Source organism: Malus sylvestris, chromosome 16, assembly GCF_916048215.2.
Source record: "Malus sylvestris chromosome 16, drMalSylv7.2, whole genome shotgun sequence".
Lineage (NCBI taxonomy): Eukaryota > Viridiplantae > Streptophyta > Magnoliopsida > Rosales > Rosaceae > Malus > Malus sylvestris.
This window is the reverse complement of record NC_062275.1, coordinates 13,752,595-13,774,279: the sequence shown is the minus strand read 5'-3', so window position 1 is coordinate 13,774,279 and position 21,685 is coordinate 13,752,595. Positions and strand designations below refer to the sequence as shown.

Below are 21,685 nucleotides of genomic sequence, written 5' to 3'. Positions count from 1 at the left end.
CAATCTAGGTCATTTCACAGTATCAATGCATGCATATATGTATGCATGTATGTAAGCAGTGTAAAGGAAAGTAACAAAGATGATTTTCTCCTCGCTCAATGAAATAATGGAAGAGAAAGATTATTACAGAGTCAAAGAGTGCTTCTTCATATATTTTGTATTTCATAACATAAAAACCATGGTCAAGCATTTCAATTGACACAACAGAATATAACTATGTATCTGAAGATCCCAAATAAAGTAGCAAGCACTGTGATGCCTTCCTTCTTTCGGTCTTTAATTTGCTTCTGTTTTCGAAAATAGACCTTGGACAAAAAGTGGGGGAACATGAATTCAAACTCCCAAGTTTTTAACTGAAAGCTCGTTCCCTGGTTTAGAAAAGGAAAATTCAGAAAAGGATAGACACGAATGCACGGTCATTGGAAAGGCAAGAACGCCTGGAACTATTGTTTTCATTCTGAAAAAGGATTGAGCACAAATGAGGATAACACTCCAAAATTGAAGATCTGGACACGGATTTGCCTCAAGGAACTGCAAATTCTTTCAAGGTTATTGAAGAGAGAGGTGGGAAGGCTATATGGGGTTTGCTAAACTTTTGGAGGTCGGCCATGGCTTATTCGAGATAAAAAGGGATGGCCGTATAAAGATGATATAAACACAGAGATGAACATGACTGATGTATGCTAAGGAAGTGAGATATGAAGCCTCTGTTGGAGGACTTGAAAAAGGTAAAAATGATGCTTTGGGAGAAAGTTGATCAAAAAGGAAGAATGAAAAATTGCTTGACATTTTCTTAGCTTGAACTATGAGACTCTGTACTGTTGCCACTGCCACTCGAAGGACCGGAACCCTGAGAAGACTGTTGGACACCCACAGGGGTAACACCACTCTTAGAAACAGTTGAACCTACTGATAAACTCGAAGTGCTCAGTGACGAAGACATTCTGCCTGAAACTAAGTCCTTTCCAGAGCTTGAACTAAGCTCAGCTCGCAACTCCGAGGATGAGGATGACGGGGCTAGTGTACCAATTGATGATCCCACTGGGTAGGGTGCAACTGGCATATCAGCAAGAGAAGACGCTGATGGGCTGTAACTGAGTGTTCCAATTGGGTGGTCGAATTTGCATGCGGATCCAAACTTGCATGCTCCACGTTGTTGATAGTGAGTGCAAAGTGGAGCACCCTGATTACCACATAGAATTTCAAATTCACAGAGGACAAAAATAAGTATGCATTAGCAGAAAAGTGTATAACTTACCAAGAAGGCATTCACAGTACAAAAACGTACAAGCAAGCAAACTTAACATAGCACTTCATCCTAAGAAAGAAGGCCAGCATGTTAACTAATAAAAATAAAAATCGTGACAACCAACATAATAAGTAGTATAATACGCTCAACTAGTAAAAATGCAGACTACCAGACTTTACAGACAATATCACCTAGAAGTAACAACAAAAAAAGCATAAATGCAAGGGCCAAAAAAAAAAAAAAAAAAAACACCGAAAGGGATGCAAAATTAAGACCTAGTTTGGGAGTGAGGTGCTTAAAAAAAAAGCACCCATGAAAAAAAGCTGTGAGGGTTTTAGGTGTTTGGTAAACTGAAAAAAAAGGGCTTATTTTGGAAGCTGCTGTGAGAATAAGCTGAAATCAAAGGAAAAAGCTGAAGCTGCTATTTGCAGCTTTGGAAAAATGGCTTTTTTTCAAAGCACACGGAGCTACAGTGCTTCTTTAATGAAAAGACTCACTATTTGACTGCTTTTTTTTCCAAAAGCACTTTTACAAAAAAGTTTACCAAACACTCTGCTGATTTATTTCACAGCCGCTTATTCTCACAGCACAGCCGCTTATTTTCACAGCAGCTTTTTTTCAAAGCACAGCAATACCAAACCAACCCTAAGTGAGGCTTCCTAAAATGGACCCTGGGTCCAAAAATCATCATGATCCAGATAGCCCTAACTTACATAATTTCAAACCAAATAATTACCATCTATCAGCAGCAACTCATTTCAGCACATATTTCCCACAAAGATTGAGTGTTGTTGTGTAAACAAGCTCATGGATCATGCCTATTAAAAGCATCATGCTGAAAAGGATTTGTAAGGGCGGCTCACCGGGCGTGAAGGAAGACCACTGGAGCTAAGGAGAACAGTTGTTTTTGATTGAACAACTTCTGGTGGATGATGATATCTACATGAGGAACCAAATTTACAATCCCCTGTTCTCATATAATACTGGCATTCTGGTTGACCAGGTCTTTCTGGAAATAATTGCTCCTTCTGGCTAGTAGTTGGAAGACCAAGAGAGGAAGCTAAAGGCATCGGTTGATACATTCCGGTAAATGCAGGCGCTGAAGGAGATAGTTGGGTATAAAGTGTCCTAGCACCAACACCAGGTTGAGTACTCGGAGAGGGCAATTGGCTTGCAAGTGCCTACACCACATGACTAACAGCTTAAGGGAAATTCATGTAACTTAAAAGATAATGGAGCAGGAAATGTTATTTACCTGATATGGATTCCAACCTGAGAAAGGAATTGTGCCCTGGGAAAGCAGCACTTGACCATAGGGGTTTGGAACATATGACCCCGGTATTAAAGGAGGCCTTGCAAATACTACTCCATACTGTTGTGATGAAACAGATGGAGATTGCACATTTTGATACAATGTGTGTGTAGCAGGTACAGGTGAAACTTGAGGTACTGGTGACGGCACTGGAAGCTGTATGCCAGCCGGCAGTGGATGATGGAATTTACAAGTTGCACCAAACTTACACTGGCCAGTTTTCACATAGTAGGAACACTCTCTTTCGCCCTGTTTTATTTGCAAAATATCCATGATTACAATACTTTACCTCACAATTATGAAATGGGATCTATAATATGACAACGAGTTGAAGAAATAGAAGTTCAAATTTGAGAATTACAGACCGGCCGCAATGGATATCCATAATAGTTTAATGAAACAGGGCTATCAGAGCTTCCTCCCTGCTTAGGATGATGGTACTTACACGAAGCGCCGAATTTGCAAGTCCCTGTCCTCATATAATACTGCCATCAAAGAATCACAGAGCAATCAAACAAAGGGGATTCACAAATTTTCAGGACAGCAAAGCATGCAATTGTCAATAGAGGATGTTACTCTATGCAGAACACATGAGACCGGAAGCTGAATATGTGATCTGCTGGAATCCTGTAAATGTATACTATGCCAAGGCAACATTTTGGCCTAAACTCGAAAAAAAGTTAAGTACCTGGCACACCGGCTGGCCCGCTCGCTCAGGGTACTCTAATCCTCCAGTTCTTGCCGCTCCGATAACCTGAGAAATATGTACCGCTCAAACTTAACTAGTAAACAGGAAATCATATCAGCATTAACCGTTAATATAAAAAGTTAAAATTTTCTCCACAACGACTTGAAATTCAACAAATTCAGAACAATCCCACTAATCAAATTGCTTAATACCTACAGACGAAACCCACAATATCTCTACTAACACACAAGATCAAAACAAATTCGACCCCAAAAACGAAAGCACCACACTGGTAATCAATCAATCAATCACCATCCAATTAAGCCCCAAATCAACCAATTAAAGCAGTAAAAAAGGGCAATTCAATAAAATTACCACACTGCGATCACGGGGATGATTGTACCGACACCGAGAGCCGTACCCACAAATCCCAGTCCTCAAGTAGTAACTGCAATCGGCCTCGTCGGGTCGCTCCGGGTACGATTCCCCGGGTCCGAGCCCCAACTGCCACATGGGCTCTGCATTATCACACAAAACGAAAGGATCAATACCCAATTCGGAAAAACGGAGCCGCATTCGCCCCAAAACCCACCAAATCGCATTACCCGAAACCCGAAATCGAATCCGAATTCGAACGAAATTGAAATGCAGAGTGTATTGGGGAGAGAAGAGTCACACCTTCCAGCCCTGTTTCGGGTCCCGGAATGTTCCACTCCCGCGACGGATCGGACTGTGACCCTTCTGCGGTCCGACCGTACCGCTCCATTGTACGGTCACACTGAAATCACTTCGATTCTTCACTTAAATATCTCTACTTTTTCCACAATCTCTCTCTCTCTTTCTCTCTCCTCTCTTTCTCTCCCCTCTCTCTCCTGAATCTCTCTCTGTACAGGGAGAATGAGAGATTATGATCAAATGGGGTTATCAGAGAGATGGAATTCTGAAAAGGGCTTGGATTTTCAGGGCTCCTCTCTCTCTCTCTCTCTCTCTCTCTCTCTCTCTCTCCCCCCCTCTCTCTCTCTCTCCTCACACACACAAAAACACTGTATGTGTGTTTCTCCCTCCTCTCTCTCTCTCTCTCTCTCTCCTCCTCCAGTTTAAAGTTTTGGTTATGGTTTTGAGTACTCTCTCTATATGTTTTCAAAGCGTTTTTCGGTTTTGTTCTCTTACTTTTCTCTCCTTAATTTTGAGAGGTTTCATTTTCTTTTTTATTTATTTAATCACTCTCTCTCTCTCTCTCTCCTCTGAGTCTGATTCCTTTCGTGGTTTACATACGCGCCAAATATACAACAACATTACGGTATTACCCTCCATTATTTTTTTTTTCCTTTTTTCTTTAAATTAATTATCTAAACTACAAATTAATATAACCAAGTTTGTTAACAAAAAACTAATGAAAATAATATTATACTCTTTTATACATAACTAAAGAAAATATTAGAAAAGATAAAAAGTGGTCATTAAAGTAATTCGAACAAACAAATTTAACCATGTCGCTTAATCAATACACTAAACTCACTCTCTCTCTCTCATTTGCACCCGCGTCTACTTTTCCTTCCACTTTTTTTAACTTCCCCAATCCACTAATTTTTTTACATAAATTAAATTTAATTCTTTTTAAAAATTTTAAATCACACACATAGTATGTATACTGCATTTAGTTTTGTTTATCTAAATAATTTATTGAAAAAAAAAAGTTTTTATTGACAAAGCTCTCTTTATCAAATAAAAAAATTGAGAAAATTAACTCTATCGGCAAAACTAACAACAAAATTAAAAAAAAATAACCAAAATAAAAATTATATGCAATTAATAAATTAAAAACAAAATAATAAATTTTCCATATCACGTTTTTCTCTAATATAATAAATTTTTAGTGACAAAATAATTATCTAAAAACAGTCGCTAAAAGAGGTTTTAGCAATCATTTTATATTTTCTCTCTTTGTAAACTTTGTTTTAAAAAAAATAATAAACACATGCATATTGTGTGTACAATTGCTAGTATATATTAAATAAATAATAAAAAATATACCACAAGCCAAAAAGAAGGAACTGGTGTGAGTTTTTAGCACTGCCCATAGCAGGTACAGGTAGCCCATGACAGTTTTAGGGGTAATGGAGTGTCAAATGACTGTAATGTCCCTGGAATTTGACATGTGACTAAAAGAGGTCCATGCAACTGTGGGAAGATGACAGACACAGAGTTGTCCTTTTGCCGCAAGATTTTATAAAAAGTATGACCACAGACATGTAATGATGTGATTAAACTAATCCTCTGCAGGTGAACTGCAAAGTACATGCAAAGGCAATAGGAATAGAAATTATACATGGGGTGGTGTCATCTCCACAGGCACTTTTTATTTCTCACTTATCATTTTCAATTTTTTATTACAAATCGAATAAATTTAAGAAAATTAATATAGGTATGTGTAAAGTAAAAAAGAATGTGTGAATAGCACTACCATCATATAAATTAAAGTAAAAAATGGAAGTTTGTAAAATATTATGTTGAGACACATGATTTTGTTGTCTGTCCAACGTGATATTGTGAAGAAAGTTGAGGTTCTGTCATAAACTTCAAGGGCATTGACAGAGGGATCAAGGATCTAACCTTAAATTTGTCAAACATGCTATATTTTTAAGTAGGGAAATAAAAAGTTGTGATCAATTATCAAATAAAATGCATATTTTTATATAATCTCACTTTATATAGAATGACATGACATTCTTGCAATATGTAAAATAGTTTAATGATATAAACTTACAAGTTGAGTTTTATCACTTGAATATATGCATAGAAAATACGTCGTAACAGTTTGATAAGAAATGTTATTGTCGTCTGCTAAAATATTCATTGTATGTATCAATCTCTCTCAACTAGTTTTTAAGAGAGCCTAAGCAATGCTAACAATTCGTGAACATTTTTGTGTTGACATTATATCCATGTAAAATATCATCTTAGTTTAATAAGAGTGCAAATTGTCTTCATTTTACCAATGGGCATTAGGTGATTTGGCTCGGGTTGGACTCCAACCTGTTGGCCAACCCAAAAGATTCAGGTTGGTGTTGTTAAAACACATTGTAACTTAAGTAAATGGACAAATTTATACACCCGAATCATTTCTAGGTGGGTTGGGTTGGGCAAGTTCGATTGATCGGGTCTAATTGTTTTTTTATCTTATATCTAATATGAGTATGAATTACAGATATTCAAAGTTCAGATGACATTGTGGAAACACATTTTTCACCTAAGTAAATGAACAAACCAACCTACCAAAACTTTTTTTAGGCAGCCACTTAGTATTACGGTCTAGTGGTATTCCTCTTCACTTGTAAGTGAGAGGTTTTAGGTTCGATTCCCGTCAAATGCGAATTTGAACCACATTATTGCTAGCCTATTGTGAGGCTAAGCTCGCCCCTCCCCCAATCCCCCTTAGTGTAAATAATATTGTTTGTTAAAAAAAAAAAAAAAAAAAAAAACCTTTTTTAGGCAGGTTAATTTGTGCAAGCTCTATGGATTGGGCCTATTTTTTTTTTTTTTTTCTCATGTCTAATGTCAGAATGAGTGACTTATATTCAAAGGTTAGGATTTGCATTTGTTGCAAGTTAACGCATTGTCACCTAAGTAACAAACTAACCCATCCAAACCATATTTAGGTGGGTTAGATTGTGCAGGGATCTACAAGTTAATGTGAGTATGCATGACAAATATTCAAGGGTTGTGTTATTCTAGGCCTAAATTATGTAAATTTGGTGTTGTAGAATCACTAAATGTTACTTAATATTGAAATTCATCATAATTTCATCCTTCGAATCAAGTCTAAACATACAAGTTAATGTCTATGAGATAATATGATATACATGTATGTTTAAGAACTGTTAACCGATTTGGTCGATTTCAATCCGATAATACCATTCTAATCCAACGCAGCTCTTCTATTAAATGGAGTGGTTGGCTTTTTACTGGAAGATTATTTCTTCAAGTTTAGAACCCAACGCAACTCAACATATTTAGGTTAGGTTGGTGGATTGATCCACTATAATGTCCACCCCTACTTGTTGTGTTTTAGACCTCTTGATAATATATATAAAGAATTAAAATTCAAATTAGAGAGAAAAAATTTCAAATAATGTGTAATAACAATCTAATGCAATAACAGTTGGTTCAATGAGCTTCTTTTCCTTCGAACGGTAAGTATTTTTTTATCAGTAAGTTTTAAGGAGCTTATATATTAAAACCTAGTAAGAAAATAACATGGATAACATTAAAACTGATATACCAAAAGGGAATTAATTTTGGTACTAAAAAATATAATTGCACGCTCTTCGAGTCTTCGTAAGAGTATTTTTTTTTCTAAATAGATAAAATTTGAAGTGCACAAAAAGATTTTTGGAGTACCGTAACAATTTTCTAACAAAAATACAATAAAATAAAGCAAGAAAGTGTGAAAATAGCTCAAACAGAAGCCCATGTAAACGTGAAATGATAGCCGAATCGTGAGTCCATTCTTCACCTCCAATGAATGTTGGATAACAAAAGATAATCACTACAAATTTTGTTTTTGTAAAATATTATTTAAATGACAAAATGTAAAAGTGATTAAAAATGTGACTAGGGACTAGGGATGGGCAAAAATACCTATCGATTATGAATAACCGCGTTTACCTGCCCATTTAAATTTCACAGTTATGGTTATAGGTAACCGTTTAGATAAATAAACGGTTATGGGTATAACCGTTTACCTGCAAAATTTAAATGGATGGTTATGTGTATTAACCGCAGTTTTAAACGGGTAACCATTTACCGATTTATTTTATATATGTAAAATTAACACAAATCATGTTCCCTATCGGACAAAACTTAGATCAATGTTATTGACTATAGTGCATGATTTCTATAGCTAATATAGTTTTCCTTAACCACTTTAAATTTCATGGTCCATGATATATATTATGTTAATATTTTACATTCCGAGTTAAATAACCCAAGAATACTGTCTTTTAATAGTTTTCGTAACCAAATAATACTTAGCAAATTTAATATTACCTTCATTGCTAATAGTTAAAAATATCGTCTGTAAATTATTATTTCAATTATTGGAATGGTATAAGGACTTAAAAAATTAAAATGTGGAAATGTATGATGAATCGGTGTTTAATTGTTAGAAAAAAAAAATTATGACAAATTTTTCTTTTTTAATTTTCAAGTTGTTAAAAAAAACACGTAGACGGATAAACGGGTTTAAAAATGATAAATTGATAAACGGGTATTAAACGGTTACGGTTAAATGGGTACACGGTTATGAGTATGGTAAGCCGTTTATAAACGGTTATGGGTATGGGTATAATCGTTTAGACAATTACCTAACATGTAAACGGTTATACAGGTATGAAAATGAATGGTTATGGATAAATAACCGTGGTTATCCACCCATCATAACCGTTGCCCATCCCTATTAGGGACTAAGCATGGTAGTTATAGTGGAGACTCTTACAAAAACAAACATAACAAAAAAGTAATTGGGCAAGTTGCGGGCGTGAAACGCTATGCCTTGATTCAACACACCTTGCACGCATACAGTGTAACACTTTAATACGGACACAATGTTGCACTCTTGCATGCATCATGAGGTTTAGGTACGTCTTTTAGTGGCATCAAGTTTGAAAGGTGAGAATATTAAGTTATAAAGCAACACCAATTGAATCGTCTTGCAAAACTTTAGAAACCAACATATTTGGTGGCATTTTTTACTATCCACTTGCATTTACTTATACGCTCAAAGAAGTGAAAAATATAATTTATAAGAGTACAGATAATGATAATTTAATTTTACTATATTGACGTCATGCTCACATAATACATTATGTCAATTTAGCAAGGATTAAACATAAGTGTCTTCCTTAAATTGTTGCTGCTATCCACTTTTAATAAAATCTTCATTAACAAAAAAAACATTCTTGTCAAATTAGTTGAAATGACATATTTAAAATATAATAATTGCAAAAGTACATGCTTATCACTAGAAAACAGTCGTTTACGCTCTTTTTTTGTAAGCTAATGAAATTTGGTACAAAAAATTGCAACCCAAGTAAATATTTAGGATTAATTTCAGTTTACTATTTTGAAATTTATTGATTTTCAACATTTAGTACATTAATTTTTTTCGTCCCAAAATGGTACCTAAAGTTGGACACTTTCATACATCCGTTAAATTTTATGTTAAAATCTCCGTTAACTGATGATGTGGTGCCCGCATGAACAATGACTAAGTGCCACGTGGATATTAAAAAATTAAAAAAAATTAAATTTAAAAATTAAGAATTTAAAATTATTATTATTATTATTATTATTAAATATGGGGCCTATTCTACCCAACCCCGCTCCCACCCAGCCCTCCCTCCCTTCTCTCTTTTTTCCTATGCGCCCGCCCAACACAAACTCAGCCATATCGAATAAGAGCTTCCTTCTTGGCTCTCACTCCCTTCACAACTCCCAGATCTGCAACTCCCTCTTGAAACCACCAGCCCTCATCGAAGTCAACCGCACAGTCGCCCGATTCTACTCCCACTAAACCAAAATCCAAATATGATTTCTTCAATTTTATACAAATTCAATTTGTTTTTTCAATTTCGATTCCTAACACAGATGGACAAAGATTTGCTTCTTCTCCAATTTTTTTTTTTTGTAGAGAACAAGGTATATACTTTGCAGAGATGAAACCTAGGGTTTGTGGTGGGTCACGGGTACGAGATGACCAAGACAAATCGTGTTGTCATGCGCATGGAAGCCAGAATGGAACAAACTACCAGTGATGGAGCAGGCGAGGCTGAAAGTAAGGCCGGGAGTGATGACGATGGCGGAGGCGGATGTGGTGAATCCGGATACGGGTTTGGCTGTGAATCAAGACGGTTGGTGGGTGATGCTCGGGTAGGGTGGGCAGCGACCATGGAGAGAGAAAGGAGGAAGGGTTAAGTGGGTCGGTGCAGAGGAGAGAACAAGAAGGGAGGGATGGTTGGTTGGGTGCGGGGGTGGGTAAGAATAGGCCCATTTTTTTTTTTTCATTTTTAATTTTTATTAGTTTTTATTTTTCATTTTTAATGTTTTAATTTTTTTTTTAAAATTTTTAAATTTTTAATATCCACGTGACATTTAGTCATTGTTTATGTGGGTGCCATATCATCAGTTAACAGAGGTCTTAACAAAAAATTTAATGAATGTATGAAAATATTGTAGAATTATGATTTTAGGTATGACTCTAGAACGAAAAAAACATGATGCACCAAATGTTGAAAACCAAAAAATTTCAAAGTAGTAAATTGCGGTTGACCAAAATATTTATGTATGAACCAACCACACCAATGCATTAAAACCTCACTGAGATCTTAAATGCATCGAAAACCACGCTCTCACACAGAGTGTGCGCCATCTCACACAGAGTGTGCGTCAGCAGAAACGTCAACGAATCCGTACGCCATGTACGGACACACAATGAATTGCCTGGAAACCCGAGCCTCTCTTTTCAGTTTTGTTTGTCTAAGTTGCTCAGCGTGCTATTCACGCTCTGTTACAGCATGTGGTGCTCGATCTTTATTCAGTTTGAACTCCACCATCCCTTAGGTACCGTTTAGTACGTAGGACGGGATGGAACGAAGTGGGACGAGGCGTTCCGTTCCACGTTTGGTGCGCCTAAAACGGGTGGAACGCGTTGTTCCAAGGAACAAATTTTGGGTGAATTTTCGTTCCTCCTCACTCCCCTGGAACGACTCGTTCCACATCCGTGGAACACAAAATTATAATCTCTCCATCTCCTTCTTCTTCCTCTTTGTTTCCATCCGAGGGCATCTTTGCTCCTTCTTTGTTCCGTCCCGTCCTATCCTGTCCCGTCCTGTTCCATTCCGTTCCGTCCTGTCCAATCTCGTTTGCATACCAAATGATACCTTAGGTCGTCTGAGAGGCGATTAATCAGATAGAATCAACGGATTAGCTCCCTTGCCGTGAAATGTACAGCTGGGATCTGTCGTCATGTCAGAGTCTGGTTTAGTGGAAAACTAGAAAGACTGAGTGATGCTTAAATGCAAAGTACGTCAGAAGTCCATAAATGCAAAGTTCTTCAGTACAAGCAGGTGAAATCTGTGACCGGGTGCACCCGGTTGCCAGAGGGAGCGATTGGGAGGAGAAGGAACCGGACGGGGCGGTTACCAGGTGGGAAAGTGGGTTTGTTTGACTTGGACAAGATTTGGCCACGAGTGGCACGTTTTAAGATTTGGTGGCAATGGCTCTGATTTGAACTGTAGCCAGTGGCGGAGCCAAGATTTTTTGTGAGGATGGGCCTCTTACAAAGGTTCTTAAAAAACGATGCATCAAAGGTAATTAAAATTCCAAAATATATATGCATCGATAATATTTCATTCACAAAAATTTTACGAACGATCTTAACTCTCTTGTAAGTGTAGAATAGAGAGGAAACAATAGAGAATTAAAGAAATTTGAGACTTATTTGTTGACGACATTTCGGATTTGGATGATAAAATGTATGAGATTTCAAAAAGAAAGGGGAATAGTTTTGGAGTCTGGCTGCATTGTAAAAGAGGACTGTTTCTTAATTTTTATGACTAAAACTGAACTATTACTCTTCAAAGAAAGGTGAATTGTTGCTTTGATTTTAAATGCTATTAATTTGTATTAGGGAGATAGATAAAATATTTAATTCAATTGTGAAATGGACCGATGGGGTTATGTTTGGAATTTGAAAAGCAGGGCTTCAAGCAAATGAAAGATGCATAATTTCCAAATGCACAAAAGTCAGGATAGGCCTCGGCTATCCCTAGTCTCATGGTGCCTCCGCCAGTGACTGTAGCAATCGTATCTTATCAACTCAAATGTCGGTGAGCCACTTAGTACTACGACTTAGTGATATTTTTCTTCACTTGTAAGTGAGAGATTCTAGGTTTGATTTTTGCAAAAGGTAAATTTGAACCACATTATAACTAGTTTATTGTGAAACTAAATTACTCTGTCTCACTTACTATAGATAATATCGTTTACTTAAAAAAAACCTTAAATGTGGGCGAGCTTTGTGTGCTAATGATTTTTCTTTTCTTTTTTATAAACAAAATTTTGAGAAATTTTATTTAAACCCATGTAACATTTTTCTACACCTAACTTACTTTTTGCACTCATTTGATTTTTAACTAAACTATCAAAATATCTTTAAACCCAAATTTACTATCTAAAATACCCTTACAAACCTAATTCAATATGCAAATTTATCTTTACACCCATTTGACTCTTAACTCTATTAATGACATTGTGCAGCCATCCAATGATTTTAGCTTTTGAAAGGGTATCATGCAAGGTTTAGTAGGTGGATTTGTTAGCTATTTAATTCTTTATCCGAAGTGATTGTGGACAACTCATTTCCTAAATCAGTGTCTTCAAGCATTGATCTGAGCTACCTGCTAATTAAATTTCATGTAGGCTAACTAGAAACACCAGAGGGAAGAATAAAAAGTGAGTTTGTTCACGTTTAAGTAAAATATTGCATGTATACAGTATTTCAAATAACAATAGCTAGTTGGTAATTTCCATCAGATTTGGTTGCAACATTTGGGCTCGTGTTGTATGCATTATATGCATGCACGGGTGAATGTAAATCGTATTGGAGGGCATGTGGACATAGGACAGCAGCCATACATGTACCATCAGCAACATTATATGCATGCACGGGTGAATGTAAATCGTATTGGACGGCATGTGGACACAGGACAACAGCAACCATACATGTATTAGCAGCATCATCATCAGAAATTGTATTGGAGGGTGTTTTCGTTTTGGGGTGCAGACAGACACCGGGAGAGAGTCTGCAACAATTTATTGTTGCAGCAAGTTTAACAAAGGGTGCTATGCGGGATTGATGGAAAAAAAATTGAAACCCAAATACTCATCTTGTAAACTCCGAAAAAAAGTTAAATCAAACAAATAAAATATTCATAAATCGAGTCATACCTTAATTGGAGGATTTAAAACTTCAAAATCACTATCTATCAATAACATAGAATGATGCTAGTGTTTAATTATAGTGTGTAGGTTTATTGATAAATTTGAGTTTTATTATTAATTTTATTTGGTACTTAATAGGAAGGTTCTAAAAAACGTTAGGCGCTAGTCGGGCGGCGGGCTGACGCCTAGCGCCTAGGCGGCTAGGCGGAGTCTAGGTGGGAGCCTAGGCGGCTTAGGCGGATATGTACTTTTTAAATAAATTTATAATATAATATATAAATAAGTCCATTTTTATACACACAAAAATCATACTTGTTGAAAAAAATAAAATACAAAACATACAAAATAAATATTTGTTATAAAATATAAGTATTGTATAAAATTTTAGAGTTTTTTTAAGACCATAATTATTATTGGGTCTTATTTTGTTTAAATGTTTAAAAGTGGGCCTGCTACAAATCTTGAAGCAAAGTCCATAAACTTTTAATTAATAAAAAACCTACTAACCCTAGAGAACAAAGCCGCACGCACCCCCACCTTTCTCTCTATCTCATCTGCACAGACTGCTGATTTCTCTCTGCAGCGCTATCTTTCTCCCCCCATCCCTCTTCGCAGCAAATCGTTTTTCTCCCCCATCCCTCTTCGTGGAAAATCGTCTTTTTCTCATTCCCTCTCTCTCTTTCACTCCCTCATTGTCGAATTTTGTTGGAGATCTGAGGTCCGGGTGCAACTGAAGGTGGAAGGCAATGAGAAAACGACGACTGCGAGCTCGAAAGAAGGCAACACAGTGACAAGACCGCCTAGCACCACCGCCTAGACACCGCCTAGGCCGCCTAGGAGCACCTAGGAACACCTAGACGGGCGCCTAACACATCCCCGCTTTTCTCCACCGATTGGCACCTAATCGGAGCGGCACCTCTCCGCCCAATGCCTAGGCGGCCGCCTAGGCCGATTTTTAGAACACTGTTTAATAGTAATTATGTAATATGGTAAAATAGACAATTAACATTTAAAATTTAAGTTGGGTGTAGAAAGAGGATACATGAGTTTAAATAAAATTTCCCTAAATTTTTTGTGTAAGTTTTTGTTGGTCCAAAGGCTTTGGAGTTTGGACTTTGTTGTGAATTTGTGGTGGGCATTTACTGATCTATGGCAATATTGGGCTGTCAACAAATATCTAGCTTTCCATTAGTGGGCTTCATTTTGTTACCATAAATGGAAAAAGGTGTTCGTCACCGACAAGTTACATCTAAATACTAAATTATGTTTTCTTTTGAAAAATTGTATTTTATTTCAATTTACATATAATACTAAAGTATCTATCAATAATTTATTTCATTTTTTATTTGACGTGACGAGAGTGAATTTGTAAAAGTGACCATAATTGTTTAGTATCGAATCATATTCGGATATTCCCCTACCCAAGTTTAAATACAAGACGAATGAGCCAATTTATGGAGATTTTTTTCAAAGTAGCGGGAACATTGTTAGATATATCAAATGTCATAAAATAATTGTTTGAATTTTTTTGAAGTATTCCATCATTTTATTTTAGTATGTAGTGTACCGAAACATGTTCTTCCTTCTTAGCACATTAAAAATTCTTTCGTCTTTGATAAAGTTATAAGCTTCCTTGAAGCATTAGAGGGCAGAAAGAGCCTGATTAATCATATGAACACTAAATTGTCATCTTGGAGAGTCCAAAGTTGTGAAATCCCGTTCCTGGATTTCACTGTTATAATCTACGTATTTGTATTATTGAGATTTTATATTATTTCTCTAGAATTTATTTTAAATTGTTTGAATTTAGATTTTAATTAAACTAGTTACGAAGTTTGAAGTTTGGAAATTAATTATTTAAAATCTGTAGACCTTTCAAGGTCACAATTTATTTTTTCGAATAGATCTTGAAACCACGAATGTGTAGGCGAAAGCCGTTTGCAAGTCCCGATTCTAACGGTATAGTTACGGACATTTGAAGTTGTTTTACTAAACTATAGATTTTAAATCAATTAAACTTCCATAAGGAAGAAGCCTAATCAGATTTAAGCAAAAATAAGGAGACCAATCATCTAGAAGGAAAACGACCAATCAAATTAAAGGGGGGAAGGTTTCCAAAAAAAAAAAAAAAAGAGGGGGGGTCTGATTCTAACTCGTTTTGGGGGGAGATTGGACCCGTTAACCCAGTAACTTGACCCGCTTGTATCTCCTCCGTCCGAGCTCTATTTTGGGTGATCTTGGTGTCCATGGAAAGCTCTTGACGAGCCCTACATCTCTGTAGTGTTAGACTTCCCATTTTCTTTTCCATCTTTGCAGTTTGCAGCCACAAAGCCACGACTTTTTAGGTGGTTTTATAATTTTTCCGGTGATTCTGGCAATCATTTCCTTCAAGTGAGGTATGAAACTTCATCTACTCTTCATAATCTTCTAGTTGGTATGCTTGGTTCGTGCTTTTGTATTCATTTTAGAGTTGGGTGTTTAGAACCCTAGAAATTCGGGTTTCTTCGGTGAATTTGGACGGTTTCCGGTTATAATTTATCGTTGACCTAGTTGTAAAAAGTGTTTCCCTTGTTGAGCTATAACTACCACGTAAATTTGAGCTCATTTAGTTAATGTTGAAAATTCAAGTTTTCTAAACCCTCCACTTTGGCTACCACCACGTGTGGCGGTGTGTGGGACCATCCACGAGTGTTGTCTAAGTACCAAATACCTTTTAGTGATCCTATGAACCTATGTCTAGCTCGGTTTCCCGAAATTCAATTGTTTGGTGCGGTGATCAAATTGGACCACCACTTGTTTGTGTGATTGACGACAATCCGATCGTTGGATCGTCGTACAATTTTGTGATCACCCTAGTTATCAGTTGTTGGACCTTTGAGAACTTACGGATCGGAAATCTGATGTGCGGATCTACCGGATTGAATAACCTTAGATTGTTGACCTTAATGGACCTACCTTATCGACGGTTGACGTCCTAGTCAACGTGCTCTACTCTAGAGTGTCGTTTATCTCTAGTTTGTTTTTAAGGCTTGATGAAGCTTAATTGGCTCATCACGATGACGTGTCGTTCCCAGTTGACGTGTGTCTCGATATCTGTATTAGTGGCACCATATTAAGTTATACTTGTTTATTAAATGTGCTTTCTATTGAATTGTTATTTTTATTTTTAGCATCGATCTATGTTTATTAATTGTGATTTGACTATATCTTGGAAACGTTTATGAAATATGATGTGTATGATGTGTATGATTGTTTTTATGACGATGTGAACCCAGAATCGTATGAAAAGTATCATGTAGAACTTTTATGCTTGTATGATAAGATAGTTAATGGTCATGAAAAGTTGATAGTGCAAGTGATTACGATGTAAATCATAGCGGATGAGATAAGGGTAAGTGGTTTGTGTGTTGATCTAACTGCACCATGTAGCAGTGGTACATGGATGGTACTGCTTGATCAATCCGTGTTGGGGGACCATACTATATATGGATCTCGCTTGGTTAATTCGCGTTTGGCGATCCTTATGGCCATGTATGCTTAGGAGTGATCATGCTTGGTTAATCTGCATTGGGTGATCACTTCCTAACAGCTGTAGGAGTGACTTTGCTTGGTTAATCCGCATTGGGGAACCATACTATATATGGATCGCGCTTGGTTAATCCGCGTTGGGTGATCCTTATGGCCATGTATGCTTAGGAGTGATCATGCTTGGTTAATCCGCGTTGGGTGATCACTTCCTAACAGCTGTAGGAGTGACTCTGCTTGGTTAATTTGCGTTAGGGGGTCACTGTCTACTTGGTTACTTTCTCAGGGGTGACTCTGCTTGGTTAATCCGTTTTAGGGGGCCACTTCCTATTTGGTTACTTATGTAGGCTTCGGCCGAACTGCGTCCCTCTAGCCCTAGTTTTTTTATGTACATATGAATGATGGTTTTGAGAGTCTTGTGATTTGAATTAGAAAAGCCGTTGGATGTTTGGGTGACTCATTCGAAGTTTGCAGCGACTTGATTATGATTTCATAAAGCATAATTCTATATTCGATGTTTATAGATTGCGATTGATGGTTTGTTTTTACTAAATATCACATACTTATATTATTGTCACTCACTCGAGCCTCGCAGTTTATCTAAGTGTTTGATTGGCTCAATGTACCATTTCCATGATGTAGGCATTGATTTTACATGTGACAGATTTGCGTAGATTACGAGAAACCGCTTGATATTTTGGATTCCGTTGAGTGGTCTGGAATCCTTACTCTTGCTTATTTCCATAAGGTTAGTCTAGAACCCTAGATTTGAGCGAACGAGAATTATCCACACTAGACCTTGTGAATATAAATTAGATTTACTATGTTTATTACTTATAATCCAATTAGGGAATTATATAGAGTTCTTTAATTAGATTCATAAAATTATATGTTATCTCATCGTTTTATTAACGTAGTTAAATGCTAAGATCATGCATCTTTAATTCATGAATTGTTTAACTGACGGGATTGTGGAATGACGTTGAATATGATTGTTAATATTATGATTATTTTAGTTGATCAAGGTAGCTTGAGATTAATAGTGTGCTTCATTGGTTATTTGATATGTTACATGCTATGGATGTATCACGCTGAAGATAAAGTGAATGATGTGATAATTGTTCGAGTGTAATGTATGATGAACTACGAATGGCTTAACCCCTATTGAGGGTACGTATGCAGTCTAACGATGAGGTTAGATGCATCCATAAGATATACGAAAAATCACTGCGAAATTTGATTATGGAGTTGTAATTTGCCATATTCTGGAGGCGAAATAAGTTTGAGATACAAATTTTGGTGACGTCACGTGTCGATTCTAGGTGTATGTTGGGATCGGGGTGTGACAAAAATTACTGATTGAATCAACGATTTAACATAAGCTTGTAACTTTTGGGATCAAATGAATATTTTGCCACCTAAAAATGTTGCTCTAGTGCTTAGTTGGGATCATAAATTGTATTGGTACTTTAAGATTCAAGATCTCTTCGTGATACTTTAGTAAAAAAATTTATATAGTGTTTGGCCTATATTTATCTGACAGGGGAGAGGGGCTGGCGACACATAGAAAATATAGAAAGAGAGATGTGTTTGTAGGGTTGTGTAGATGATGTGTTATTCCTCATACGCAGTGCCTTTATTTATAGTAATAAGGGAGAAAAGAAACCCTTCTCCTCCAAGGAATACAAGTCCTAATAGGAAAGAATAACTAGAATCAAATCTAATCTAGAATTTACACAATCATACTTAAATAAGAAGTTTATAACATTCCCCCTTGAGTGTGCAAATACTCAAGTAGATTTGGCATCATGTAGAGTTGAGGAAGTCGACTCGTCGGCACTAATTTTGGAAACACGCTATTCTCAAATAAGGTAGGAACTTTCATAAGGAACTAAGTCTCACAAAAAACCCTATAGCTATGGTAAAAACCCGAGTAGGGACAAAATCCATAGTCTAAGGAAAAATGCGTGAATAATGCAAAGTCAAATGAAACGTCTACGGGAAGTCATCAGGGATATGATCAACCCAAGATGGGTGCCTCGTCAAAACCTCGTTAGGTAGCAAAAACCCAGTGGGAAAAATGCTTATAATCGTAGGGAAAATGAGTACAATAAGATCAAGCAAGTATACTTCAGGATACTCCCCCTAAGTTTGACATAATTCCAAAGAGAACTAACAATGTTACAACTCAGAAAGTTTATGCATACCAATTCCTTGAACAAGCTTTTGAAACGTTGCCTTTGGTAGTGATTTGGTGAAGAGGTTGACCAGATTGTCTTGTGAACGAATTTGCGTGACTTCAATCTTTTGATGTTCTTGCTATTGATGTGAGAAGAAGAACTTCGGCGCAATGTGCTTGGTGTTGTCTCTTTTGATGTAACCTTCTTGAGTTGTTCGATGCATGCTACGTTATCTTCATAGATCGTTGTCTGGACTTCAACGATGGGGTAAAGATTGTCGGAGCTTCGAATATGGCCCACAACTACCCCCGGCCAGAAGCATTCCCAAGTTGTTTCATGTAAGGTGATGCGAAAATTAACTTAACACATAAATTTAACCCTCTTTTGACAATTGTAGTATAAGTACAAGTAGGGATTGTTCTAGACCGGGGATTAGGAGGGCTTGCTAATAACCTCTAAACTGACTTAAAAACATAAAATTAAGTTTAAAACACCAAACTAGACTCAAAAGATGCAATACAAACTAAAAAGACTCAAAGCGAACTTAAAATACTCAAAACAATTTAAAACAACCAAATAAACTTAAACTAGACACTAGGAATGACTTTAGATGAAAATTGACTTTTAATTGAATCAAAACACTTAAAAACACAAACTAAAATAGATTTGAAACACTTTGAAACAAGAAACTAAAAGGGGGGTTTTGATTTGGATGAAGTTGAAACAAACAAACAAGTATGAAAAATTAGACAGATTGTAAAATAAATTTGAGAAATAAGATGATGGATGGGATAGCTAGAGGCTTTTTCTCTAGACATGACATGTATGCAAATAACTCGATTTCCAGTTACTATTTCATTGAATTATGAATGACAATGCTCCAAATTAACCGTGACATCACTAGTTAACTCTCAGATTTTCCTTGTTTTATTGGATTGGATGACATCATTCGACAACCCAAAACATTCTTTAAAGGTTCCCTACATGACATCATAATAGAGATACAATAAAAAATCATTACATTTAATGAAAATCATAAGCATTGACAAAACACTTGCAACTATGACATCATGTCACTCATGCTAGGAATTGAACTTAACGCGATCGTTTATAAGCGACCTTCACTACATGTGAATATAAGTTTGTAACGATTATGTGAAACTTCCTTATATTCTAGCAACGGATTTATGCATGCCAATTAAGTGTCGACCCTTAATTAACAAATACAAATAAATTATCAATCAAATAGTTAAGCCAATTACATTCACGATTCAAGAGTTCATAACTGGAATTTATCAAATTATATTGCACACATAATCATGGCTTTGAAATCACCCCTAGCCAAGAGGGGTTTAACCACTCATATTTACAACAAAACGAAAGGAAATGAATTTAAACATTAGAAACAAAAGAAAGAAAACACCTAAACGCTCCAACAATCCAAGTTGGACAGCTAACATGTCCAAGCACTTTCCTTCCCTTCGTTTGCTACGGCACAAGGTGTTGGTGAGTGTTTGAAGGTTTGTTTGTATGGAGGAATGGATGTGAAGATGAATGGATGTGTTTGGATGAAGGTTGTGTTGAATGCGGCAAAGAGTGGAGAATTGTGTAGATGATGTGTGTGTGTGTTTTGGATTCATCCCCCTCCATGGTGAAGGGTGGATGGATGTATTTATAGGCTAGGGAGATGATGTAGTGGGTAGTGGTAATGAGTGGATGTAGTGGTAGGTGAATGTGTTGGGTGGTTGAAATGAGTGGATGTAGTGGTAGGTGAATGTGTTGGGTGGTTGTAATGAGTGGATGTGTTGGGTGAAATGAGTGGATGTAGTGGTAGATGAATGGATGTGTTGGGTGAAATGAGTGGATGTAGTGGTAGGTGAATGTGTTGGGTGGTTGTAATGAGTGGATGTGTTGGGTGAACTGAGTTGATGTAGTGGTAGGTGAATGTGTTGGGTGAAATGAGTGTGCTAAAATGGTTATTTATAGGGAAAGGATGATGCACAAACTTCAAATTTCGTCCATTCCTTTTGCTCCAAGCATATGTTATCCATTCCATGCCCAAAAATGCTCCAAAATGCACTTCTTTGCCACATTAACCCTTTAGACCTACAAACACACGAAAATAACTTAAAATACTAAAATAACTATGAACTAACAACATAAATGCCAAGAAACAAGCTAACTAAGTCGCATAAATATGCTCCTATCATAAGGCGAGAATTTCAGCATGGTTAGATGAAGTGGCAACTAAGGTCTGTTTAGTTGACCTCCAAGAGATTGTGGTGCCTCCAATGGTAAAGACATAACCTGTTTGAGAACACGCCTTGTATGGATAAGATAAGTATCATGCGTCGACATAACCAACAAGGCGAGAATCGACTCGAGATAAGGAGGTGCGGCATCACTCGAGGATCTGTAGGATAGAACAAGCCTAGATTTGTGGTACCCTTAAGGTAGTGAAATATGTCTTTAACACTAGTCTTAGTGTCTGCGTGTTGGTGTATTATTGTATCTTGCCAAAAGATTAACATCGAAAGAGATGTTGGGTCTAGTGCATTGAGTTAAGTACAATAAAGCGCCTATCGCACTTAGATTAGGAACTTCAGGCTCCAAAATCTCTTCATTATCCTCTTTTGGATGTAAGAGATCTCGTTTTGCATCAAGTGATTGAACAACCATTGGAGTACTCGAAGGCTTTGTTTTATCCTCATTAAAGCGGCGCAACGCCT

General features: G+C 36.7%; 1 protein-coding gene and 1 long non-coding RNA gene across 2 annotated transcripts in view; both read right to left on the bottom strand.

The window, feature by feature from the left end:
- Window positions 1-83: 83 nt before the first annotated feature.
- On the bottom strand, window positions 84-4,440 carry LOC126608393 (zinc finger CCCH domain-containing protein 34-like). Its single transcript, XM_050276269.1, has 7 exons — window positions 3,928-4,440; window positions 3,625-3,767; window positions 3,250-3,315; window positions 2,927-3,046; window positions 2,505-2,810; window positions 2,113-2,430; window positions 84-1,183 (listed from the first exon to the last, which is right to left on the bottom strand). The coding sequence occupies exons 1-7, from the start codon at window positions 4,013-4,015 to the stop codon at window positions 794-796; spliced, it is 1,431 nt and encodes a 476-aa protein (XP_050132226.1). The 5' UTR covers window positions 4,016-4,440; the 3' UTR covers window positions 84-793.
- A 15,719-nt stretch (window positions 4,441-20,159) lies between these two features.
- The window catches only part of LOC126606541 (uncharacterized), a 91,874-nt gene continuing 90,348 nt past the window's right edge, over window positions 20,160-21,685 (bottom strand). Inside the window, exon 2 of the long non-coding RNA XR_007617239.1 lies at window positions 20,160-20,379. This is a non-coding gene — a long non-coding RNA (uncharacterized LOC126606541). The remainder of the gene's footprint in view (window positions 20,380-21,685) is intronic.